The 24811-nt window shown below is 46.8% G+C and overlaps 1 protein-coding gene across 17 annotated transcripts in view; it reads left to right on the top strand.

Moving 5' to 3' along the window:
• The first annotated feature begins 353 nt into the window (after positions 1–353).
• Positions 354–24811, top strand: part of KLC1 (kinesin light chain 1) — a 59882-nt gene continuing 35424 nt past the window's right edge. For all 17 annotated transcript variants that reach the window (XR_006736964.1, XR_006736970.1, XR_006736965.1 and 14 more), the window contains exons 1-3: positions 354–571; positions 18627–18888; positions 21485–21715. Coding sequence is in view for 10 of the 17 variants with exons in the window: in XM_045560004.1 (XP_045415960.1) it covers positions 18628–18888; positions 21485–21715 (492 nt within the window). In the remaining 7 variants the exon portion in view is untranslated. The remainder of the gene's footprint in view (positions 572–18626; positions 18889–21484; positions 21716–24811) is intronic.

The raw sequence follows: 24811 nt of genomic DNA, 5'->3' as shown, positions 1-24811 counted from the left end.
GCACGGGGCGGGGCAGCCGCGTCCGCGAGCCCGGCTGGGCCACCCCACGGACGGGACCCAGGGCCGGCACGCCGCCCGCCAGCCCGAGGCCCGCGGAGCCCTGCGCCCACCACCCGCCTCCCCGAGACCGCCCACTCGACACCCAAACGCCGTCCCGCCCTCCCGGCCCCAGCTAGCTCGGCGTTTGCCGGGAGTCGCCCCGCCTCAGTTTCCCCAGTTCCCGGCGCCCGGGCTCGGCTGCGCGAGGGCGCCGATGACGTCACGCAGCGCGCGGCATTGTGGGGCGCGGCGGGGCGGGGCGCCGCGAGGGCGACGCGGAGACGCCATTTTCGGCGGCGGGAGCGGCACAGCGGCGGAGCTGCGGCCGTGAGGAGGAGCGGAGGGGACAGCGCGCGGGCGGCCGAGCATGCTGCGGGGCGGCCGCGCCGGCGCCACTCGCTCGTGACCGCAGCGCCGCTCCTGAGGCGGCCGAGGCTGCGGGCCCGGCGCGCAGTCGCTGCTCCGCGCACGCGCACGGCGGCGCTCTCGGTGCTGACAGCGCGAGACAGCGCGGCCCGGCAGGAGCAGGACGGTGAGTCCCCGCCCGGGCCTGGCCCCGGCCCCTTCGTGCACGGCCCGGTCCTGCTCAGGTCCCGGTGTCGGTCTGTCCCTTGTCCAGGTCCCCAGCCCAGTTCCCGCCCCAGTTCATGCCTCCGGCCCCATCCGTCCCCTGCAGGTTCAGGTCCCTGTTCCCGGCCCCTCCCCATCCCCGGGTCCCCCGCCCTGGGCCGCGGCTCCCTCTCCATGTTCCCACTCTAGGTTCCGGTCCCTGTCCCCGGCCCGAAGCTCCCTCTCCATCCATGTCCCCATTCTAGGTTCCGGTCCCTGTCCCCAGTCCGAAGCTCTCTCTCCATCCATATCCCCACCCTAGGTTGACATCCCCGGGCCTGGGTCCTCCGCCCTGAGCCGCGGCTCCCTGCCGGTCTGTGTCCCCCCTCTAGGTTTAGGTTCCTGTCCCCAGTCCATGGCTCCTTCCCTTCTGTGCCCCCTCATCCCGTCTCCGCACCAGCCCCTCGTCCTCGGCTCGGCCCTACTGCGGGCGGGGGCGGCCGTTCCCGGGAACAGCTGCGGACCTGGGGAGCCGCACGACGGGCCTGTGGCCGCCCCCGGGATTGCGGCGGGCGAGAGGCCGGTGGCCGGGCGCGCCGGCTTTGTCCGATTCCTCCCTCTTCCTTCCGGCCGCCGCCCTCTCCCGCGGCACCGCCCTGCGCGGACGCGCCTGTCATCCTCGCGGCCCCTCCTGGGGGGCCGGCTCCGCCTCGCCCCTTGGCGATGCCTTTCTGTCGGTAGCCAGATGCGAAGTGTTTCGAACAGCCCTGTTCACCTAAGCTGGCGTTGTTCCAGCTAAACTTGCAGCGGTCCCTGTCTTGGAGTGTTTTTTCAATGTAAAAATACGGTGCACCCTTTTCCTTGAAAAATTAAAATAAAGCGTTAAAAAAGTAAGATTAATGCGTGGTTGAGTGGATGGTTTTGTAACTTGGGTTTGCAGGTCATTTCCAGGTATATTTGTGTTAGAATTTTTGCTGCCTGTTACCGTTTTATTGTTTAGGCGCATTTAAGAATTTGCATATTAAGCACTTGATAAGAAGTATTTGCAAAAATGATGTTTTTAAAAAGTGTGAGAACAAAAAATTTGAGATATGCCATTTAAAGTGTATGTAAAAGGGCAGTTGGATCTTTGAATTTTTGCATTAGTTAAATTCCAAGGCTTTTTTTGTACAGCATGACTAAGCCATTGATCAGAATCAGTTTGGAATACATTGTAATAGTTCAGTGAAAACCCATTAGGAAATTGGAACAACCTCCCTAAGTCCCCTAATCATATCATAGTTACAGATTTATTTCTTCCAGAGACTGGCAACAAACCTCCCTTATGGTGGGAAATTTGACTCATTGTTCTGTTTCCTAAGTGTAAGAATACAGTGATGCTGAATATTAAACATTTCTGATTGTGTGGAGTTGTATGTGGGAGGGAAGGCACTCCGAAGAGCTGATTTCTCCAAGTCATCACAGAATGCAACATCATGTTGCAGTTGGGCCTGGCAGCCCTGTAGTGGTACTGAGAGATGTGGAGGATCTGGGTGGTAACCTCGTTGCAGCCTCGGCTCATTCTCCTCGCTTGGCAGGGTCTTACAGAAGCAGGGCAGACAGTGCATTGGAAAAGCAGAAAAACATGCATGGGAATCGGGACAGTGCTGATCTCCCCAGGGAGGAAGGGAATGCCACTGGGAAGAGGCACACTATCTTTTTTCATAATAAATAAACACTGCAGCTTAAATTTATACATTTAATTTTTTACAATTTTTTTTTTTTAGAGGCAGAGTCTCCCCCTGTAACCCAGGCTAGAGTGCAGTGGCGTCAGCCTAGCTCACAGCAACCTCAAACTCCTGGGATTAAGCAATTCTCCTGCCTCAGGCTCCCCAAGTAGCTGGGACTACAGGCGTTGACCACCATGCCCTGCTAATGTTTTAAATATTTTTAGTTGTCCAGCTAATTTCTTGCTATTTTTTTAATAGAGATGGGGTCTCGCACTTGCTGAGGCTGGTCTCCTGACCTCAAGTGATCCTCCCACCTCGGCCTCCCAGAGTGCTAGGATTACAGGCGTGAGCCACCATGCCCAGCCTTAAAAATTTGTACATTCTTAAGCATGTTTCACAATGTTGAAAAAGAAAAGTCAGGCCGGGCGCGGTGGCTCACGCCTGTAATCCTAGCACTCTGGGAGGCCGAGGCAGGTGGATTGTTTGAGCTCAGCAGTTCGAGACCAGCCTGAACAAGAGTGAGACCCCATCTCTACTAAAAATAGAAAGATATTAGCTGGACAACTAAAAATATATAGAAAAAATTAGTCGGGCATGGTGGCCCATGGCTGTAGTCCCAGCTACTCGGGAGGCTGAGGCAGGAGGATTGCTTGAGCCCTGGAGTTTGAGGTTGCTGTGAGCTAGGCTGACGCCACAGCACTCTAGCCCTAGCCCCATCGATAGAGTGAGACTCTGTCTCAAAAAAAAAAAAAAGAAAAGTCAGCGTAACTTTCTGTATAGTGCTGTAAATTATCTTTAAAATATTTATGTAAAAAAAGTCAAAACTTGAATGAAATGTAGACATTGTATAATTTGGAAACATTCTTAGTAGGTAAGTGGAATACAAGAAACCAGTATTTTATATAACAAAGAAGTGATCAGTAATATCCTAAATGAGAGTACTTGGGCAGCTTTAAGTGTCAAATTTCAGGACACAGTAAAAATGACTAAAATTAGGATTATGGAAGTACGGCCTTAAGTGTCTATTGAGAACCAGCTGGCAGCTACCGCGCCAAGTGCTCGGTGTGTCGGTGAGAGACAGTGGCTGCCCTGTAGGTGCTCACAGGCTGGCAGGGGCAGCTGCCACAGGGCAGGTTAAAGAGCACGGTGAGCGCTCGGAGGAAGTGACTCCTCATAGGAGACTTGAGGAAAAGTAAAATTGGCCAGGTGTGGCATTGGTGGTCCTGTTGGGAGGAAACAAGCCCTGGGGTTGTGCTGTGTGGAGGGGCCTGTTGCAAAGGAAGGAGTGGGGGTGCGAGTGGGAAGATGAGGTTAGGGAGGGCCTGGACTAGCTTGCCTGGGAGGCTGCTTTCATTCCCATGTTTGAGGGAGGGTTGGGGGATTCTGAGGAGCCAGGAGACATTTTAGGAGGAGCATACGCAGTGTTGTGGCAGGTGCTGGGAACTGGGATGAGCCTAGTTAGGGAGCCCTTAACCCCGAGTGAGGACTGCCAGCCTCGGGATTGGGCAGTAACAGCAGGAACAGCAGAGCTGCTGGATTAGCTGGGGTGTGGTTGTGGGATGGGGGTGGGGTTTAAGGGTTAGTTAGATTGGGGCAAGGGAGCACCGCAGGCAGGAAGGGTGGGACTCTGGTGTTTGCAGTCTAAGTGATCCTGTGAAAACATAAGTCAGCTCCTCGCGCTTCCTGCTAAGGTTTTTGCCAGTGTCCTCTAAGCACTCTGTCCCTATCTCTTTCCCTCATCCTGCTGTGGCCCTACTGGAGCACTCCCAGGTGCACCTGGGGTTGTCACCGAACTGCTAATGATCTAGTGATTGCAGATCATCTCCACGTGCTCCTTAGCCCCTGCCCTGCTGATTTTTCTCCTTAGCGCTCCTCACTACCTAAAGTACTATATTATTTCACTTAATCATTTTATTTTGTTTATTCTGTGTCTCCACTTCCATTCATAATCTCCACAAAGGCAGGGACTTTTGTCTCTTGCATTCGGTGTCAGTGCTTGGCATATAATGGACACTTGATAAATGTTTGTTGAAGGAATGCATCTAGAATGACCTCTTCATCTCTAACTTGGATGACTCACTGGCTGGTGACACCCCCCAAGATAGGGGAAAAATGGGCGGACAAGGCAAGTGAGTTTGCTTTTGGATGTGTTAAGTCCGGAGTGCTTGCCGGGCAGCAGGTGGACTAGCGGGCAGTTGGAGGTGCAGGGCTGGAGCTCCAGAGAGAGGTTGAGGCTGGAGGTGAAGATCTGTGAGTCTGCATCATGTTGAGAGCCAGTGGGGTCATGACGACCACTGGGTAGAAACTGCAGAGCAGTCCTGAGAGGAGAGGAGGTCAGTAAGAGGCCAAGGAAGAGTTGGACTGAAAATCTCCACTGAATTTGGCTTCTAGGAGGTTACTAATGACCTTTCATATTTTTCCTGAGAGTATTCCCTCCTAAGGCAAGGGCTAATTCAGAGCTGACCTGCATTCTTTCTCCCAAGGCATCCTTGTCATTCTGCCTTGTAGTCTCCCAGTTAATATACCCATGGATTAGAAATGAATTATGATTTTATTTTAGTTGTAACTAATTATTTGAGGCAGATGAAAAGAATTTGGATCTGTGCTTTTCGAATATGCTTGTTGTGCTGTCGGAACTTAAAAAATAAAGCAGATAAGTGAATATCAATAGAGCAGACATTTTAAGCTATGTGCATATGTAGATATTATTTTCTTCAGTCTGAAATATTCCAGTTATCTTAAACTGTGGATTGTTCCCTGACTTCAGTTGCATAATGTAGAAATTTATGTTCAGGCCTCTCTGAAGTTCACTATACTACCAGCACTGCAACTGGTAGGAGTGAAGTTAGCACTGTTCCAGATAAAATAAATATGCAAAGCTGGGCGTGGTGGCCTGCGCCTGTAGTCCCAGCTACTGGGGAGGCCGAGGCAGGAGGATCTCTCGAGGCCAGGGGTCAAGCCAAGCCTGGGCAACATAGTGAGACCCTGTCTGTAAAATAATAGGTACCATAACCACCTCCACTTACTGTTGAGGAATTTGGGGGTTAGAGAGGGCAAGTTATTCAAACCACAGTTACACAGCTGTAAAATCAGGGTTCCAGTTCATCCTTTTTGCTTCCACAGTTCAAGCTTCGAACCACCGTGCAGAACTTAAAGCTGCAGCTTCACGAGAACTGTGATAATGCTAAGTTTAGTCCTATAATTGCCTTAACCTAGGAAGACCTTGCTCTACCTTCATTTTTTAAAAAGATTTGCCATTTTAACCATTTGTAAGTGTACAATTCTCTAGTGTTAAGGATATTTATATTAATACATAGTTGTGCCACATCTCTAGAACTCCTTCATCTTGCAGCACTGAGACTCAGCACCCACTCAACACTGCCGCCGCCTCCCCGACCCGCCCTTGATAACCACCGTTCTACTCTCTGTTTCTATAATTTTGACTATTTTAGATACTTCAGATGAGTAGAACCACACAGTATCTGTCCTTTTGTGACTGGCTTATTTCACGTAGCATAACGTCCTCAAAGTTCATATTAATTTCTATTTTTTTTTTTTTTAGACAGAGTCTCACTCTGTTGCCCGAGCTAGAGTGAGTGCCATGGCGTCAGCCTAGCTCACAGCAACCTCAAATGCCTGGGCTTAAGCGATCCTCCTGCCTCAGGCTCCCGAGTCGCTGGGACTACAGGCATGTGCCACCATGCCCGGCTAATTTTTTCTATATATATTTTTAGTTGGCCAGATAATTTTTATTTTTATTTTTAGTAGAGACAGGGTCTCGCTCAGGCTGGTCTCGAACTCCTGACCTCGAGCGATCCACCCGCCTCGGCCTCCCAGAGTGCTAGGATTACAGGCATGAGCCACCGCGCCTGGCCAATTTCTGTTCTTTTTAATTAAGAAATCATTAAGTTTGGAAGCTTTTAAAGTATAATACTTATTTTAGTTTTCTATTTACCATGTAACAAATTACTGCAAACTTAGCAGCTTAAACCAGGCCCTGTTTATTGTCTTGCAGTGTCGGTGGCTAGGAACCCTGGCAGGCTCAGCTGGGCGCTCTGCTCAGGTTTCAGGGGCCGCAGTCCTGTGGCCATGGCCGGTTCTCCTGTGGAGCTTGGAGTGCTCTCTCAAGCTCTTTTGGTTGTGACAGAATTCGGTTCTTCTGGTGGTAGCACTGGGTCCTCCTTCCTTGCCGGTCAGCAGGCGGCTGCTCTGAGCTTCTAGAGTTGCCCACACTGCTTGCCGGAATCGTCAAAGCTAGCAGTGGAGAATCGCCCTCACCCTGAGTGCCTAGATTTAAGGGCTCACGTGATTAGGTCAGGCCCACCTGGATAATCTCCCTATTTTAAGGTCAATTTATTTGGTCAAAATCCCTTTACAGTGGTTGCTACCTTAGTGCTACATACAATAACTGGGAGAAGGTATATGCACACCGGGAATCTTAGGACACCTTAATCTGCCTATGACATCTCGAAATTTCATTATGTTCTCAAAAGAAAACCATTTGTAACCATCTTTCAGTTAGCATCAGAGTAATGCTTTCTGAATATATACAGCATTAAATGTCAGGAAACTTTTTTTAAATTGAGATATAGTTTACATACAGTGAAATGCTAAGGCTTTAAGTGTACCATTCAGTCAGTTTTGACAAATTCATATCAAGGTACAGCCCAGAAAGTTCCTTCATGCTTCTTGCCAGTCAGCTTCAATCAACACTGATCAGGTTTCTATCACCACAGGTTTAGTCTGCCTATTCTAGAATTTCATATAAATGACATTATATGTTATGCATTTTTTTCCATCCGGTGTCTTTCAGCATAATGTTTTTTAAATTCAGCTGTGTTGCCGTGTGTGTGGGTGGTGTGTCTCCTCTCTCCCTGGGCAGTGTCCTGTTGTGTGAATGTGCCACATGGCCAGTGTCCTCTTCACGCACAGCTGGGGCGCTAGCTGCTCACTGTCCAAACTGTGTGAACATGCATTTTCACTTCTTTGGATGAATTTCTAGGAGTAGAATTGCTCATAGGGTAGTTGTATGATTGACTTTCAAAGAACTGCTGGTTCTCCAAAGTGGTGGTACCATTGTTCACGCCCAGCAGCAGCGGGTGAGCGGTCTGGTTGCTCCCACCCGTCCGTCATCTGGTGTGCCTGTCTCTGTCATCTGAGCAGTTCTAGTGGGTGCGTGGTGGCATCTTGTTGTAGTTTTTATATGCGTGTCCCTGGTGACTCCTGATAGGGTGCACTCTCATGCTTGTGGGCCTTCTGTATACACGCTTTTGTGAAGTGTCTGTTCAAGACTTTCCGCCCATTTAAAAAATTGCGTTTGTCTTTTTATTATTGGGTGTAGGAGTTGTTTACATATTTTGGATACAAGTCCTTTGCAAGACGTATGTGTTGCAAATATTTTTTCCCAATGTGTGGGTTAACTTTATTTTAATAAATGTCTCCTAACAAATCAGTCCTTTTTAAATTCTGTTGAAGTCCATTTTATCAATTTTTTTCTTTTATGGTTACTGCTTTCTGTTGTCTTACCTATATATGTTTTTAAGTCATTAAAAAATGTATATTCTTGGGAAACTCATGATGCAGAGAGGTGTAAAGGGTCAGTGAGAGTCCCCTTTCCTCTCCTAAGAGAACTGATTTTTTTTTTTTTTTTTTTTTTGAGACAGAGTCTCGCTTTGTTGCCCAGGCTAGAGTGAGTGCCGTGGCGTCAGCCTACCTCACAGCAACCTCAAACTCCTGGGCTCAAGTGATCTTTCTGCCTCAGCCTCCCGAGTAGCTGGGACTACAGGCATGCGCCACCATGCCCGGCTAATTTTTTCTCTATATAGTTTTAGTTGGCCAGATAATTTCTTTCTATTTTTAGTAGAGATGGGGGTCTCAATCTTGCTCAGGCTGGTCTTGAACTCCTGACCTCGAGCGATCCACCCGCCTCGGCCTCCCAGAGTGCTAGGATTACAGGCGTGAGCCACTGCGCCCGGCCAGAGAACTGATTATTATAAAATGTTTTTTTAATTGCCTCTCTTTGGTTAGGAAAGAACATTACACTATTGTTTAGCACTTACATATATAAACTTAATCTTATGGTATTATGTTAATCTGCTGACATTTTTTATATTTAGCTAAAAAATGCTTTTCCCAGCAGAGAATTAATACAATCTGCACTTGTATCTTTCACCCCGTGTCCCCATAACACCCTGTTATGTATTCTCCCAGTCACACAGTCAAATGAAGCTGTTTTTTCCTTGCTCCTTGGTCAACCAAGGATTTATAATAGAGACATTTACATCATTAGGATTTTCTCATTCTTGTTTTGGGAAAAAGAATGTTTTATATTTTCATGTAATACCCTTCTCTATAGTATCTTGTGCTTAAAATTTGGATCTGAAGAGATGGGCCTGTGGTCTCGTGGCAAATTAAGTGACCCAGTGCACTATCTAGCCCCGGCCACCCGGCCAGGAGCCCATCTGCCCAGCCAAGGGGTGGGCATTGGCAGCGGGCTGGGGAAGCGGCCTGCTGGTCAAATCTCTTTCCTCGGGTGCAGCTATGGTTATGGATAGGCCTCTTTGCATTCCTAAAAGAGCCACGTCAACTCCTGCAGGGATATGTGCAGATCTCAAAACAGGTGGTGTGGTTAGGTTACTGTAGAATTAGAGGATCTGAGCACATAGAGGTGGCCGATTTCAAAACAGAATCCCACTGGACTCCTGCCCAGGCTGTGGGGAAAAAGCACCCAGAGGGGTTCTATCCTTTTCCTAGTTCTGAAAGCGCATCTACAATAAAATCACCCCAAAGGCAAATAAATGCTTTTGCTTTATCCAGTAGCTTGCGGTTTTTAGGATGGAAACAGATTCAGAATAGATACTTTTATTATGAAGTCTTTTATTTTCATGCATTTCACATTGTAGAGTTTTGTATTTTTTAGGCCAGCATAGATTCATTCATTCAGTTCATTCTTGTAATTTAAATTTAGTAGAGGAGATAAAAGAATTAGGTTAAATTAGGATTAGATTAGAGGAAGACATTAGGTAAGAGGAGGTACTTTGTTACAAGTAGAAAAGGATGACTCACTGAACTTTTCATCTGTAAGGGCTCTTTCTGGGAAGCGCTGGACTTGGCTCTCCCAGCTGTCCCTGACAGTTCAAGGGTTAGTAGGTACGTCCTCAGATAGAGTACATCCTCTCTTGAGTAGACTATAGTGATTCTTAATTGGGAAAGGGTAGGCAGTGTTAGTTGGATAAAATATATGTTTGTGTATATATATATGTATTTTTGCGACAGAGTCTTCTTGCTTTGTTGCCCTGGGTAGAGTGCAGTGGTGTGATAATAGCTCACTGTAGCCTCAAATTCCTGGGCTCAAGTGATCCTCCTGCCTCAGCCTCCCAAAGTGCTGGGATTACAGGTGTGAGCCACTGTCCTTGGCCACAAAACCCATTTTATAATGAAGTGTTGAATATCATGTCATTTGTTGAATACTGTACTGAAAGAGAAGAATAGAATAGTTGTATTCTACTGAATGCGTATTGCTTTTGCACCATCCTAAAGTTGAAAAATTGTTAAGTTGAACCATCGTATGTAAGTTGGTGACCGTCTATATATATGTACTGTTTTTTCCTGTATATACATTCCTGTGATAAAGTTTAATTTATAAACTAGCTACAGTCAGAGATTTACAACAGTAACCACTGTTAAAATAGAACAATTATAGCAATATACCGTAATAAAAGTTATGTGAATGTGGCCTTTCTCTCAAAATAATCTTAGTGTATTGTAGTAACCTATTTTTGTACCTCAGTTGACTGCAGATAACTGAAACCCTGGAAAGTGAAACCGTGGATAAGGTGGACTATTATAATACGGTTTTAGAGTTAGAAAATCAAATCACTCACTGTTGTAACACAAACTGTAGAGGAGTGTGACATTTGTATGTTTATCTAAAGATGTCATGGTTTGAAAACGATTGAGTCCTCTAGGACTGTGGTCCCTAACCCCTGGGCCTCAGACCCATACCCATCTGTGGCCTGTTAGGGACCTGGCCGCAGTGCTCCTGCCCCCCCACCATGAAACTTAGGAAAAGGGGGGGTGCACAGCAGGATATGAGTGGTGGGAGAGACGTCATATTTACAGTGCTCCCATCACTGGCCCCCCGCTGTCTTCCTCAAAACTGGTCCCTCATGCCAGAAAGGTTGGGGACCACTGCTGTAGGAGGCCTTTTTGGCTTTTGCTAAAATTATAGACCTTAACTTTGTTGGGTTTTTTTGTTTTTTTGTTTTTTTGAGACAGGGTCTTGCTCTGTTGCCCAGGCTGTGTAGTACAGTGGCATCAGCCTAGCTCACAGCAACCTCAAACTCCTGGGCTCAAGCGATCCTCCTGTCTCAGCCTCCCAAGTAGCTGGGACTACAGGTGCGTGCATACCACCATGCTTGGCTAATTGTTCTATTTTTTGTAGAAACAGGATTTTGCTCTTTCTCAGGCTGTTCTAAAACTCCTGAACACAAGCAATCCTCCCGTCTCAGCCTCCCAAAGTGCTAGGATTACAGGTGTGAGCCACCACACCCAGTCCTTAACTTTTATTTATTTATTTATTTATTTATTTATTTATTTATTTATTTATTTATTTATTTTTGGGACAGAGTCTCACTCTGTTGCCTGGGCTAGAGTGCCCTGGCGTCAGCCTAGCTCACAGCAACCTCAAACTCCTGGGCTCAAGCAATCCTCCTGTCTCAGCCTCCTAAGTAGCTGGGACTACAGGCATGTGCCACCATGCCCGGCTAATTTTTTCTATATGTTTTTAGTTGTCCAGATAATTTCTTTCTATTTTTAGTAGAGACAGAGTCTCGCTCTTGCTCAGGCTGGTCTCGAACTCCTGACCTTGAGTGATCCTACAGCCTTGGCCTCCCGGAGTGCTGGGATTACAGGTGTGAGCCACCGCACCTGGCCTTGTTTCACCTATTTTCAAGTTGTATTCTACCTTTGACTCGTCGCTATTTAATTTTTGTTCTGAAATTTCAGAACCAAAACAGTATGTTTTTTACTGTTAATATTACCATCACTTATTTTGCTTTTTAGTCACAGTAGGAAATATATGTAAATTTCTAAATACATTAAAGACAGCTTAAGAATTTTTTTTTGATGTCGTTTATTAAAAGGGGAGCATAGGCTGGATGTGGCAGCTGGTGCCTGTAGACCCAGCTACTCAGGAGGCTGAGGCAGGAGGATCGATTGAGCCTAGGAGTTTGAGAACAACCTGGGCAACATAGCAAAACCCATCTCAGAAAAGCAGGGGTGGGGGTGAGAGGCATAGGCTAAAAAAATTGAGAATTGAAGCTTTCTGTATCTCCTTGACAAAGCTAAAAGGTAAGGTCACAAAAGGGTTTTGTGGGTTTTTTTGTCTTTGATCTGTGTCCTTTAAAAATTCTGGATATATCTTATAGAGATTATAGAAATATTTATATAATTCACATGTAATAAAATGCACAGGTTTGTATAATCACCACCACTATCTAATTCCAGAACATTTTCATTACTCCAAAAAGAAACCCTGTACCCATTAGCAGTTGCTCTCCATTCCCCGTGGCAACCACTAGTCTACTTTCTGTCTCTATGGATAGTTCATAGAAGTAGAATTATGTAGTGTGTGTGTGTGTGTGTGTGTGTGTGTGTGTGTGTGTGTAGCAAGCCTTAGCATCTGGCTTGTTTCGGTTAGCACGATATTATCCAGGTGTAGCATATGGCAGTACTTTGTTCCTGGTTTATAGCCAAATAACATTTCATTGTATGGATAGACTACATTTTGTTTATCCATTCTTCATTTGACGGACATTTGGATTGTTTTCACAATTTGGCTATTATGAATAATACCAAAATATGGATGTGCAAGTTTTACATTTGTCCAGCTTTTTGTTTTTTGGAGCATTTGTGTGCAAGTTCTTGCATGAACATGTTTTCAGTTTTGGGGGGGGTATATACCTAGGGGTGGAATTGCTGGGTTGTTCATTTAATTTTTTAGGTTTTGACTCTCGTGTCATATCATTTAGTCTATGACACATTCTGTAATTTAAATTCCAAAATACTATTTCCCTGACTACAGCTTGGGCTATTCCCCGTGGGCTGGCCCCTCTGCCTCAGGACCCTCTGTGCCAGCGCTGCCCTGGCGTCTACACTGTGTGCAGTGTGGGCCACTGCCTCGCCGATCCAGCCAACAGCCAGTTTCCTGTTGGCTCATCTCGGATACATCTCTTGGAAAAACATCCCAAATGTGACGTTCCCTACCAACCTTTACAAGGTGAAGACCTCGTGTTCTTCCCTCCATCTTCCATCTTATTTTTCTTAGTATACTACCCTTTGCTGTGTTTACAGAAAGTTTCTTCATCATCAAGAACTGTCAGGATAACTCAGTTTCTCTCTTGGCTGTCCTTGACTTTGTGCACCTGACCTGCTGTTTTTCTACTACATTCTTTTTTTTTTTTTTTTAAATTGGGACGTAAGTCACATAACATAAAACGCACCATTTTAAAGTGTATAATTCAGTGATTTTTAAAGTATTCTTTATGTTTTGCAACCACCAACCACTATCTAATTTCACACATTCCCTTTTGAGTGCTTGGTTTCTAAACTTTCTTTAGCACCGTGAGCTTTTCCCCCTCTGGCTGAGTTTCACATGATACAACCAGGGGAGGTAAAGTGACCAAGATGATGCCCTTTTCCTTCTCTGGCCTTTGCTTTCTTTTCATTATTAGTATTATTATTAGTTTTTTTAGGTCACAGTCATTCATTTATTTCACATTTTATTCTCCTTGCATTGGGCTGGGAGAGGAAGGAGCTATGCACCAATGTCTAGATTGTTTTGTCTAGATTTTTTTGCCCTTCATACAGAGATCAGAATCCAGGTTCTAGTTGTCTTTAAGTACGGGATCTGGATCAGAATCAGAAGAGGGCAGAGCACTGTGGTGGCGGAGGCTGGCACTCGGGAGGTGGGAGGTCAGCTGCATCTGTACTGGGAGGACCTGAAAATACGCTGGCCCTCTGTCTGCATCCCGGGATCCTGTGTGGGCATCTTTATGGGGACAGGGCTGGGTTGGCTCCTTGGCCTAATGGCTGGTACAGTAAAAGTCCTGCAAGCTCGCCACTATCTGCAGACATTCCTGCCAGCTCCTCTTCAGTCACTCGAGACGCTGGGCAATTGCTTTAGACCGTTCATGACTTTTCTTGCTCAAGTCTTCAAATTCAAGAGGTGTCCATTCTTTTAGGAAGCTCTGGATTTCTTGGCCACTCCAAGGGTTAACTGGTCTGATGGTTTTCTGGTTTCTTGGTTCCCTTTTCCTTCTTCTCTTCCCTGAGGGTTTCTGGTAATCTTAGTCTGCTGTCTCTCCTTCTGCGCTTTTGCTCTGAGCTTTCTCCTGGGATTCTCTTCACTGCGGCCACAGGGCCTCGCCCGGCTGGCAGGGCGCTGGCTGGCGCTCGCTCTGCTCACGGGTCCAGGAGAGTCGGGTTGTCCGAGTGTGGCCGTGTATGTGCTCCGCTCTGCTCAGCTCTGCTCCGGCGGCCTCACTTCATTAATTTTTGAGAAATGGGAAAAGCTGTAAAATTTGTTAGGCTATTGAAAATTATATTGCATGTTGATAGTGGAATATGTGATTGTGAGGGTCTGTGGTCTCAAGGAGTCTAAATATATTAAATAATCAGGCTGTAGAGATAGAAAATAAGATCATTACATGAAATAAAGGGACACTTAAATCTTTTGATAATCTGTTATGACAGAAATTAAATCTATATTATCTAGGGTAATTGTTAAAGATTCTAACCTGTGGAATCTAATCCTTTTTTTTGAGACAGAGTATCACTCTGTTGCTGGGACTAGAGTGAGTGCCGTGGCGTCAGCCTAGCTCACAGCAACCTCAAACTCCTGGGCTCAAGCGATCCTACTGCCTCAGCCTCCTGAGTAGTTGGGACTACAGGTGTGCACCACCATGCCCGGCTAATATTTTTGTTTCTATTTTTAGTTTCCCGGCTAATTTTTTTTCTATTTTTTTAGTAGAGACAGAGTCTCGCTCTTGCTCAGGCTGGTCTCGAACTCTTGACTCAAGTGATCCTCCTGCCTCAGCCTCCCAGAGTGCTAGGATTACAGGTGTGAGCCACCATGCTTGGCCTGGAATCTAATCTTTAGATTCTAATCTTTAGAATCCAACCAGTTCTGGTTTAATTGTTTTGTTTTGTAAAAAATACCGTGTATTCAAATTTCTATTCTTGTCTCAGTGTGGGTCTATTTTGATTGTGGCAGAAGTGTCGAGTCCATTCTGTATTTGATGGTTTAAGAATAAGCCTGTGACTCTAGACTGCCCAGTTAGGTATTGCTTTTTCTCATTGGTGAGCTGTGACAACCAGGAAGCATGCATGCAAACGCGTGTGTGAGAGTGAGCACAGCTGTGTGTGTGTGTGTGCGCGCGCACGTGTACAACGGTGTGTGTGTGAGCACAGCTGTGTGTGTGTGTGTGCACAGCTGTGTGTGTGTGTGCACAGCTATGTGTGTGTGAGCACAGCTGTGTGTGTGTGCACAGCTATGTGTGTGTGTGAGCACAGCTGTGTGTGTGAGCACAGCTGTGTGTGTGTGAGCACAGCTGTGAGTGTGTGTGTGTGTGTGTGAGCACAGCAGTGTGTGTGTGTGAGCACAGCAGTGTGTGCCGTGTGTGTTAATATGAGCACAGCGCAGTGTGTGAGCACGCGTGGGTGTGCACGGCCGTGTGGTTCCTGAGGTGGAGGGACACTTGATCAGGGCCTAGAGCTTGGATTCTGTTCCTGTTCTGGGTGGTGTGAGCTTGACTCACCTCAGCTGTCTCAATGTCCTCAGCTGTAAGTGGGAACTGTGATAGTTGACTAAACCTCCTACGGAGTTTGTTGTTTCAAGAAAACATTACACATATGAAAATGCTCCAGAAACTAAAATGCTGGGCAGATGTGAACGAATTCTTAATATATATTGCATGTCTACCTTTTTGGTTTTGTTCATATCAAGTTATACGTGTGCTTTTTAATGTTATTTGTATGTAGATTTAAAAAAATAAACTTTTAGAATAATTACAAGTTTACAGCAAAGTTGCAAAGACAGGGCAGAGAATTCCCACGTTCCTTGCACCAGTTTCCCCTGATGTTAGCATCCTGCATTCCTGTAGCACATTTGTGACAGCCACGGAACCGACACTGGTACGTTATTATTCCCTAGACTCCACTTCCTTTGGATGTCACTAGTTTTTCCCTCATGTCCTTTTTCTATCCCAGGATCCCATCCACGATTCCACATCACATTTGTCATGCCTCCTGGTCTGTGACAGTTTCTTGGGTGTTCTTTGTTTTTGATGACTGCCTTAGTTTGTTAGGGCTGCTGTAACAGTGCCACAGCCTGGGTGGCTGATGAGCAACAGAATTTTATTTCTCACAGCTCAAGAAGCTGGAAGTCTGTGATCAGGGTGCCAGCGTGGTCAGGTTCTGGTGAGGCCCCCTTCTGGGTGACAGATGGCTGACTTCCGGTCGTGTCCGTGCGTGGTGAAAAGAGTAGAGAGCTCTCTGGGTTCCCTTCTCCCTTCATGACCTCATTACCCCCCAGAGACCCCGCCTCCTGGTAACCATCACATTGGGGGTTAGGGTTTCAACACGGGAATTTGGTAGGGGTGGGGGTGGGGGGAGGCCCACATTTAGTCCATTGAAATGACTTGGACAGTTTTGAGAAGTACAGGTCAGCGATTTTGTCCTTCATTTAGCTTTGACATTTTTCCCATGATTAGGCCCGGGTTATGGGTTTTTAGGAGGAAGACCACTGGGCCCAATTTGGATTCTTTTTTATTTTGTTTTGTTTTTTAGTTAGTGATAGGTTCTGACTCTGTCGCCCAGGCTGGAGTGCAGTGGCTCTTCCCAGGCACCATCACAGCACATGCAGCTCCTGGGCTCAAGCGATGCTCCTGGGTCAGCCTCTCAAGTAGCTGGGACAGCACCTTTCCCAGCTCCCGATTTTGGATTCTAATCCCATCCTACCACAGAACAAACCAGGGCTCAGTGGAGAAATGGCTGATTCTAGGGCTAGGACTGGGAAAATACAGGATGAGCTTCTTGTAGTGCCAGAGAGTAAGGATGTGTCCAAAACACAACAGTGACAGGGCCATGAAAAGCAGACATAGGAGCCAACTGAGAGAGTGCCCACCGGACCAAACTGGAACAGTTTGAGCAACAAGCTAAATACACTATCAATATATTTTTAATAATTAGTATTATTTAGATATAATCAAAAGTATAAAATATCTACAGGTCCATATTGACATAAATGATTAAATAAACAAATGGTGGAAGAGGCAGAGATCGACAAATCTCCCGTACAGAAGAATTCCAGTCCCTGTGTACGGCCCGCTGCCGGGGTCCAGTTGAAGTCTCCCCCCTTGCGTGTGGGCTGCACGTGGTAATTCGCTTCCTCAGCGTGTGGAAGGGGGTGAGTTCGTGCAGGGTGACCTTACAGCGGAGAAACCCACAAACACTACCTGAGCCGTGTGATCCCGGCTTCCCTCGCTGGCTGTAAACCCTGCTGGTAGCCTGTGCCCTGGGCGCCAAGTGACGAGAATGGTGCAGGTGCGTTTTTACAGTCACGTGGTGTGATCTGGGTTGTGCCCCTTGCTCTCCCTTTCCATCTCCCAGAAGGATCTGTTCACACTTCTTATAAATGAAATTTTTTTTCCGTAATCACCCTGTTTCTAAATAACATGCTTATTTTGCTACCTGGTAAGTTTTCGGTTCATGACTTCCCACTTCAGATGTTTAGGATCTTTCTTTACTCTTCCTCACCTGTGGATCCTCTACGTCTCCACAACCTCCCAGTGTAATTATATTTTAATTGTGGTTACATCAGTCTTTACTGTTTGTCTTTATGACTCTATATGCTGTAGCTGAGTCATATAATAAACGGATTACTTTTCCTAGTCAGCCTTTTGTTTTTTTTGGTGTTAATATCATATTTAGAGTTGGCACAAATGCACAGCACGGATTTGCTACAGTGGAGCTGGGGAGCCATGTGTTAAATAAATACATAATAATTATAATAATATATAACATACTGTCAGGTAGAGGAATTACCTTTGTTCCTTTGTTTTCTGGTTTCTCTGTTAGTGGGATGGATTTCTAAAGAGTCCTAAAGACAACTTCCAAACTTCAGAAGAAATTTGGTCTTCGTATTTATGCAAAAAATGTTTCCGGTGTGAAATTGGTGATACAGAGACCATTGTGACCCTGTTCTCAAGCTTGTAGCTTTCACTCCTGCGTCCTGGAACATGTGGCCTGTATCTGCTTCTCTGGTCTCCCCCTCCCCCATCCATCCATTCTCCAGGTGGGCTGTCGGGGCCAGGAGCTGTCCCGGGTGCTGTGGACTCAGTGGAGTTCCATGAGATAAAGTCTCTGCCTTTCTTAATAGAGTTTATATTCAGGGGGATAAGCGACATTGTGAAACCCTGAGGTTTCAGATCGTGGCAGTGCTTTGAAGGCATCACTCTGACATGTAACTCGGCCTCTGTCCCCATCACTGTGCCTTGATTATCACTGCTTGTGACTTACTGATGGGATTTTAAGATATGCATAAAGCCAGAGAGGTTAGTAAGGGGAGCAGCCGCACAGAGTCAGCAGTTACCTGACACGATAGCCGGTTCTATTTTATATGTCTCTTTCCCCTCCTCCTCTTCCTTCTCACTGTGGTGTTTCAGAGTCAGTCCGAGACACGGCATCCTGTCTTCCCGGGCCTCTCACAGCCCTCCTCGTCCGAGAGCCAGTGACCACCCTGCTGCTGTCCCTGGCGCCCTGTGTCTTCTGGGTTTGGTCTCCCCTGCCACTCTTACTGTTCCCTGTTCTTTGGCTGGTTTTCTTCTTCCAGTTGTGTGACCACTTCTCAAGGCTTTGTCTGGTTAAATGAGTTACCACGAATTTAGAGTTCCGTCTGCATTTAATTAAGACAAAAAAAGCTTGCAAACATTCAGAGAAAATGTTGTTCACTGAGGCTATGTGTTTTGGAAATGCCATTTGAGTGTTTTGCTGCTTTTAATCTTTGGCATTAATTTCAGTTGCTGTCATTGTATCCATAAAAAAGAGTTCAGAAATAAACCAGAAAAGTCGTTAAATGGGTCTGCTAAGGGAAAACAGAAATAGTACAGAATATAGTATTTCAAGATCATAAATTACAAATGCACATATTAATTATTTATCTGTACAATGCTCATTTTAAAGTTTTCACAAATGTTTACCTTATTAAAGATATAACAGAAAGGAAACTTATAATGAGATGTCTAATTTCTGTTTCCTTTTCCATTCTAGAATGTATGACAACATGTCCACAATGGTGTATATAAAGGAAGACAAGTTGGAGAAGCTTACACAGGATGAAATTATTTCCAAGACAAAGCAAGTAATTCAGGGCCTGGAAGCTCTGAAGAATGAACACAATTCCATTTTACAGAGTTTACTGGAGACACTGAAGTGTTTGAAGAAAGATGATGAAAGTAACCTGGTGGAGGAGAAATCAAACATGATCCGGAAGTCCCTGGAGATGTTGGAGCTTGGCCTGAGTGAGGCACAGGTATGAGTGAAATGACCCAGACGTGAACATGAACTTGACGGTTTGGAAAAATGGAGACTTTGTGTGAAATATGTAGTTTCATTAAAATAGAGGGAAGATGCTTATGGAGTAACAGAGATCCACTTATATGTGGGTTATTATGTTATGTAAATGACTATTAATTTGTGTATATCTTGACTTTTAAAAAGCAGAGCCAAAATAGAGGCACCCCTGTATATCATTTAGGTCAGGATTTGATTTGCCGCCTATATGGAAAAACAAAAACAGTGGCTTAAGCAGCACAGAGGTATGTAAAATGAGTACCGAGGTGTGCTGTCCTGGATGGCTCTGTGGCTGCCGGGTTGTCAGGGATACTCGGGCTCCTGTCATCCGCTGCACCACACCCTGGCAGCCTGTCTCAGGGACTAGGAGGGAGCTCCAGCTGCAGCCACATGACCCTGTTTGAGGACAGGGGAGGAGACAGGAAGGGCGTGCCTCCTCCTCCCTTTAAGGCTACTTCCCTGAAGTTGTGCACAGCACTGCTTACATTTCATTGGCCAGAATTCCCTTCCATGGCCACACCTAGATGTGAGGTAGGCCGGGGGAATGTTGTCTTCCCACTTAGAGTCCCAGGTGCTGAAGCCCAAGGAAGAAGGGAGCGCGGGCTCTGGCCGGCAGCTGGTGTTCTGTGCAGTAGCCCAGGCCAAGTTGCTTCATGTCTTGGACTAAACCTGTGTTTCTAGCGTGCTCGATACAGAGATGAAAACACTGAAAGCATCTAGGTTTTTTCCCTCCCTGATAACTTCTGGCTCTGCCAGTACATCTTAGATAAAGTTAAGTGTGCTAAAATTTGCCTTCTGTCTTAGCTTTCCCCCAGTCTAGTGACTGAATGGAGCAGAAGTTGGGCCGCTGCTGACCAGTTTCTGCTTTCACAGAGGAAGTGGCTGTGCATATCCTGACTTTAGAGTTCTTCATCTTCACCATGTTACAGACTCTAGTTCAAGAACTGTAGCTTTGTTTGGATATTGTGAACCTGCTATTTCTTAAGTTCTGAAGTTCTGCTATTTAAAGATGGTATGAATTTGAATTTTGGACTTGCTTTTTTTTGAGATGGAGTGTCGCTCTGTTGCCCAGGCTGGAGTGCAGTGGCATTATCAGAGCCCACTTCAACTGCAAACTCCTGGGCTGAAATGATCTTCTCACCTCAGCCTCCCGAGTAGCTGGGACTATAGGCTCACATCACTATACCTATCTAATTTTTAAATTTTTCGTAGAGATGGAGTCTCATGTTGTCCAGGCTGTTCTTGAACTCCTGGCCTCAAGCAGTCCTCCCACCTGGGCTTCCCAAAGTGCTAGGATGGTAGCCTGAGCCAGCACATCCTGCCTAAACTTGCTTTTTTTAGTCTGGCAGATAATTGGTTTAAAAAAAGAAGGAAGAGCCGGGCGCGGTGGCTCATGCCTGTAATCCTAGCACTCTGGGAGGCCGAGGTGGGCGTATCATTTGAGCTCAGGAGTTCGACACCAGCCTGAGCAAGAGCGAGACCCCATCTCTACTAAAAATAGAAAGAAATTAGCTGGACAGCTAAAGTATATATAGAAAAATTAGCCGGGCATGGTGGTGCATGCCTGTAGTCCCAGCTACCCAGGAGGCTGAGGCAGGAGGATTGCTTGAGCCCAGGAGTTTGAGGTTGCTGTGAGCTAGGCTGACGCCAGGGCACTCTAGCCTGGGCAACAGAGTGAGACTGTCTCAAAAAAAAAAAAAAAGGGAAGGAAGAAAAGGCCCCACCTTTTGGAATTGAAGTTTTAAACGTAGGAGGATGATAGCATGATTCTTACATTAGGAATGAAAGGGAAGGGCAGATACATGACCTGAAGCGAGAAGAGACTGAAGCCAGCTAGCTCCCTCCTGCCCTTGGTGCCCCTGCTCTTGGGCACTGGCGGCTACAGACAGGTCTGTCCAGGAAACTGACAGCTCACCGCAGGCAGGGCCCTGGAGCCTTTTGTAACATGATGTGCGGGTAGCTGCGAAAATGTCTTCCCTTACCTTGGAGCATTGGGGATTTGTCTGCCCGCCTGTCCTCAAGTCCACCAATAGCCCCTTGCTGACCTGCAGCTCGTGCACACATGCCTCACGCGTGGAACACACTGCCTCACGCGTGGAACAGAGTCTGTGAAACATTAGGCGGGGGCCCTCTCCACAGAAAGGAAAACAATACGGTGCCATCAGAACGGCAGCTGTGTGTTCATTGCTAGTCCCTTTGAGGTGCTCTCAAATCAAAAAAGAGAGGTATGTTATTTGTAGATGTTAAGCATGTGATATTCTGTATTTTACCCGGTTATGCAGTCTAGCTGAAGGGAAAAAGAAAAATAAATGGCAGATTGTACTTATGGGTACTTTGGGAACATGCCCGTGAGTGTAAGCTGAAGCTGCCACCACAGAGCGCGCACAGTGGGCAGGGACTCTTGCCGGACAGTGTGTGCGCACAGTGGGGAGGGACTCCTGCCGGACAGTGTGTGCGCACAGTGGGCAGGGACTCTTGCCGGACAGTGTGTGCGCACAGTGGGCAGGGACTCTTGCCGGACAGCACACTACTGTTCTGTACACGTCTCTCTGCAGGTTATGATGGCTTTGTCAAACCACCTGAATGCCGTGGAGTCAGAGAAGCAGAAGTTGCGAGCGCAGGTGCGTCGCCTGTGCCAGGAGAATCAGTGGCTGCGGGATGAACTGGCCAACACACAGCAGAAATTGCAGAAGAGTGAGCAGTCTGTGGCTCAGCTGGAGGAAGAAAAGAAGCATCTGGAATTTATGAATCAGCTCAAAAAATATGATGACGACATTTCCCCATCTGTGAGTGGCTCTGTCGTGAGTGTGGTGCTGACATTTGCCACGCTGCTGTCAGCAGAGCTGCCAGGGTTTTCCTGTCTTCTCTGGTGATTGCATTTAGCAGGGCCGAGGCTTGTGGGTCTGTGGGCAAGTCCGTAGTCTTTTTATATGTGTTTTTAGAATAATGGTCAGAAAATGTAAAAATGCTTTGTAAACATAAGGCACAATGAACACAAAGAAGACCATTACGTTCAGCGAGGTCTGCCCTAGCTTGAGAGTCTAGCTTGAGAACTTCCTACCCTCTGCAGCTTGGTTACCGTACCTTCCGCGGCCGGGTCAGCAGTGGCCCAACCCACCATCTGCCCCTAACTCTGGGTTGGCTCCCTGCGGCTTACAGAGCCTCTCTTTGAAACTCTTCCTCCCCAGCCTCGGACACTACCTGGCTCTCCGGTGACCTCTCTCATGCCTCCTGTCAGCCTCCCTTGCCCACTTACCTATTTCTAGACTGGTAGGGTTCCCCAAGGATGAATCTTGGTTTTTTTTTTTTTTGAGATAGAGTCTGGCTCTGTCCCCTTGGCTAGAGTGCAGTGACATCATCATAGCTCACTGCAACCTCAACCTCCTGGGCTCAAGCAATTCTGCCTCAGGCTTCCGATTCACTGGGACTACAGGAGCACGCCACCACACCTGGCTGATTTTTCTATTTTTAGTAGAGACGGGGTCTCGCTCTTATCAGGCTGGTCTCGAATTCCTGACCTCAGGCGATCCTCCCGCCTCGGCCTCCCACAGTACTAGGATTACAGGCGTGAGCCACCGCACCCGGCTGCTTTTCCTTTACTATTGGCTCTGTTTGGGTGTTTATCCTAGTCTCAATTATTTTTTATTCACCATTTTTTTCTCATTCAGTTAACTTCTTTTTTAAGAAAACTTTTTAATTTTAGAATAATTTTAGATTGACATAAAAGTTGAAAAGACAGTAGAGAGAATTCCCATATACCCTTTACCCTATTTCCCTATTGTTAACATCGTATCTAACTGTAGCATATTGGTCAGAACTAAGACGTTAACATCACTACTTTACTATTAACCACAGGCTTGATTTGGATGTCACCGGGCTTTCCACTAGTGTCCCTTTGCTGTGCCAGGATCCAATCCAGAATTCCACATTGCATGTAGAGCTAGCGGTTTTTTAAATGCTTACATGGTGCCAGGCATGTTTATAATCAGTGTACAAGAGAGTTCCACATCTGTGTCTCTGGTCCAAACCCCCATCCTAACACTACTGGAATAGTCTTGTGTGTAGCACCAGCAAACCTACACTTACTTGGGCTGCCATAACAAAATACCATAGGCTGGGTGGCTTGAACAACATTTATTTTCTCAGTTCTGGAGGCTGGAAGTCCAAGATCAGGGTGCCAGCAGGGTCTGGTTGTATTGAGGGCTCTCTTCCTGGCTTGCAGACTGCCGCCCTCTCTGTGTCATCACATGGTGGAGAGAGAGAGGGATTAAGCTCTCTGGAGTCTAGTGTAAGGACACTAATCCTGTCATGAGGGCCCCACCCTTGTGACCTCACCTAACCTATATCAAATCACCTCCCAAAGGCTCTATGTCCAAATACCAGCATTTTCGGGGTAGGGCTTTAACATAAAAATTCTGGGAGAACACAATTCAGTTGATAGCAGCTTATTTTAATAGGCTTACTGTGTTTCTCCCTCGTGTCTCCTCGAGGTCAGGGGGCAACTAAATGTTTTGATTTAAAAGACATACTGGTGTTGGGAATAAGAGTAGTTGGAGATGTGATGCCAGCCAGTGATCAGCCTGGAACGCTGGAGAATGGTGAGAAGCGGAATGCTGATTTCATAGACTTAGACTTTTTAAATTACATGTTTTGAGGCTGGGTATAGTGGCTCATGCCTAGCCTAGCACTCTGGGAGGCTGAGGCAGGAGGATCACTTGAGGTCAGGAGTTTGAGATCAGCCTGAGCAAGAGGGAGACCGCGTCTCTGCTAAAAACAGAAAAATTAGCTGGGCATGGTGGCACGTGCCTGTAGTCCCAGCTACTCGGGAGGCTGAGGCAGGAGGATGCTTGAGCCCAGGAGTTGGAGGTTGCAGCCAGCTGTGATGACGCCACAGCACTGTAGCTGGGGTGACAGAGTGAGACTCTGTCTGAAAAAAAAAATTTCATGTTTTGGAAAAATGTCAAACTTGGAGAAAACCTGTGTTGAGTTAGCCCTGCCTGCCCTTCCAGGTGCACCGTGAGCGCTGTCCGTGCCGGGCCTTGCTGTGCGGCAGGCGCGTAGTGCCGCCTCCTCCCTGCTTTTGCTTGGTGCGCTCCCTGGGCTCAGGATGTTCCCCTGTGGCAGCCAGGGCCAGGGCAGACAGAACGTTGCACGCAGACACCTCCTCTCCTCTGTAGTTCATGTTTCCTTTTGTTCATTGTCCCAACAGTGTCCTTCACAGCAGTTTTTCTTTTTCCAAACTTCTCCTGCACGTTCGTCATGGCATTTTCCCACTCCGTCCCAGGGTCCGATTCAGGGCCGCACCCTACACGTAGCTGTGGCGTCTCTTCAGTCGTCTTTCATCTGGAACAGGGCCTCAGTCTGTCTTTGTCTTCTTGACCTTGGTATTTTTTGAAGAATGCAGGCCAGCTCCGTTACACATCTTTGCTCAGTTTGGGTCTGTCTAATGTTCAGATTACACGTCCCAGACAGGAACGTTCTGCAGGTGTCTTAATCAGATTATCCCTTTTGGAGTCACACAATGCTCCTCTGCCTCACCTTAATGCCAGTTTCTTACCTGGTCAAGCGTGTCTGTTTTCTCCATTGTGCAGTCACTGTTTCCACCCCTTGCCCTAATCAGCAAGACTGTTGGGAAACAGGAGTCACAGACTTTTAGAGCTGGGAGGTTCAAACTGCCCTGAGGGCTCCCGCCCTGGAGCCTGCTGTGCTGGGCGGGAGTCGGCAGACCTGTTCCTGTGCTGAGCAGAAGCTTTCATCCTAAGCTCTTTCTATGTGCTGGTTTCCAGATAAGACTTTTATTTCAAATCAGGGTTTCTCTGCTCTCCTGGACTTTCTTGAGTATGGGCAGAAGAATCTAAGGCATAGAAACGCAGTCACAGCCT

This window comes from Lemur catta, chromosome 1 (genome assembly GCF_020740605.2).
Source record: "Lemur catta isolate mLemCat1 chromosome 1, mLemCat1.pri, whole genome shotgun sequence".
Classification (NCBI taxonomy): domain Eukaryota; kingdom Metazoa; phylum Chordata; class Mammalia; order Primates; family Lemuridae; genus Lemur; species Lemur catta.
Note: the sequence above shows the minus strand (reverse complement) of the source record. Positions and strands in the feature narration are given on the sequence as shown.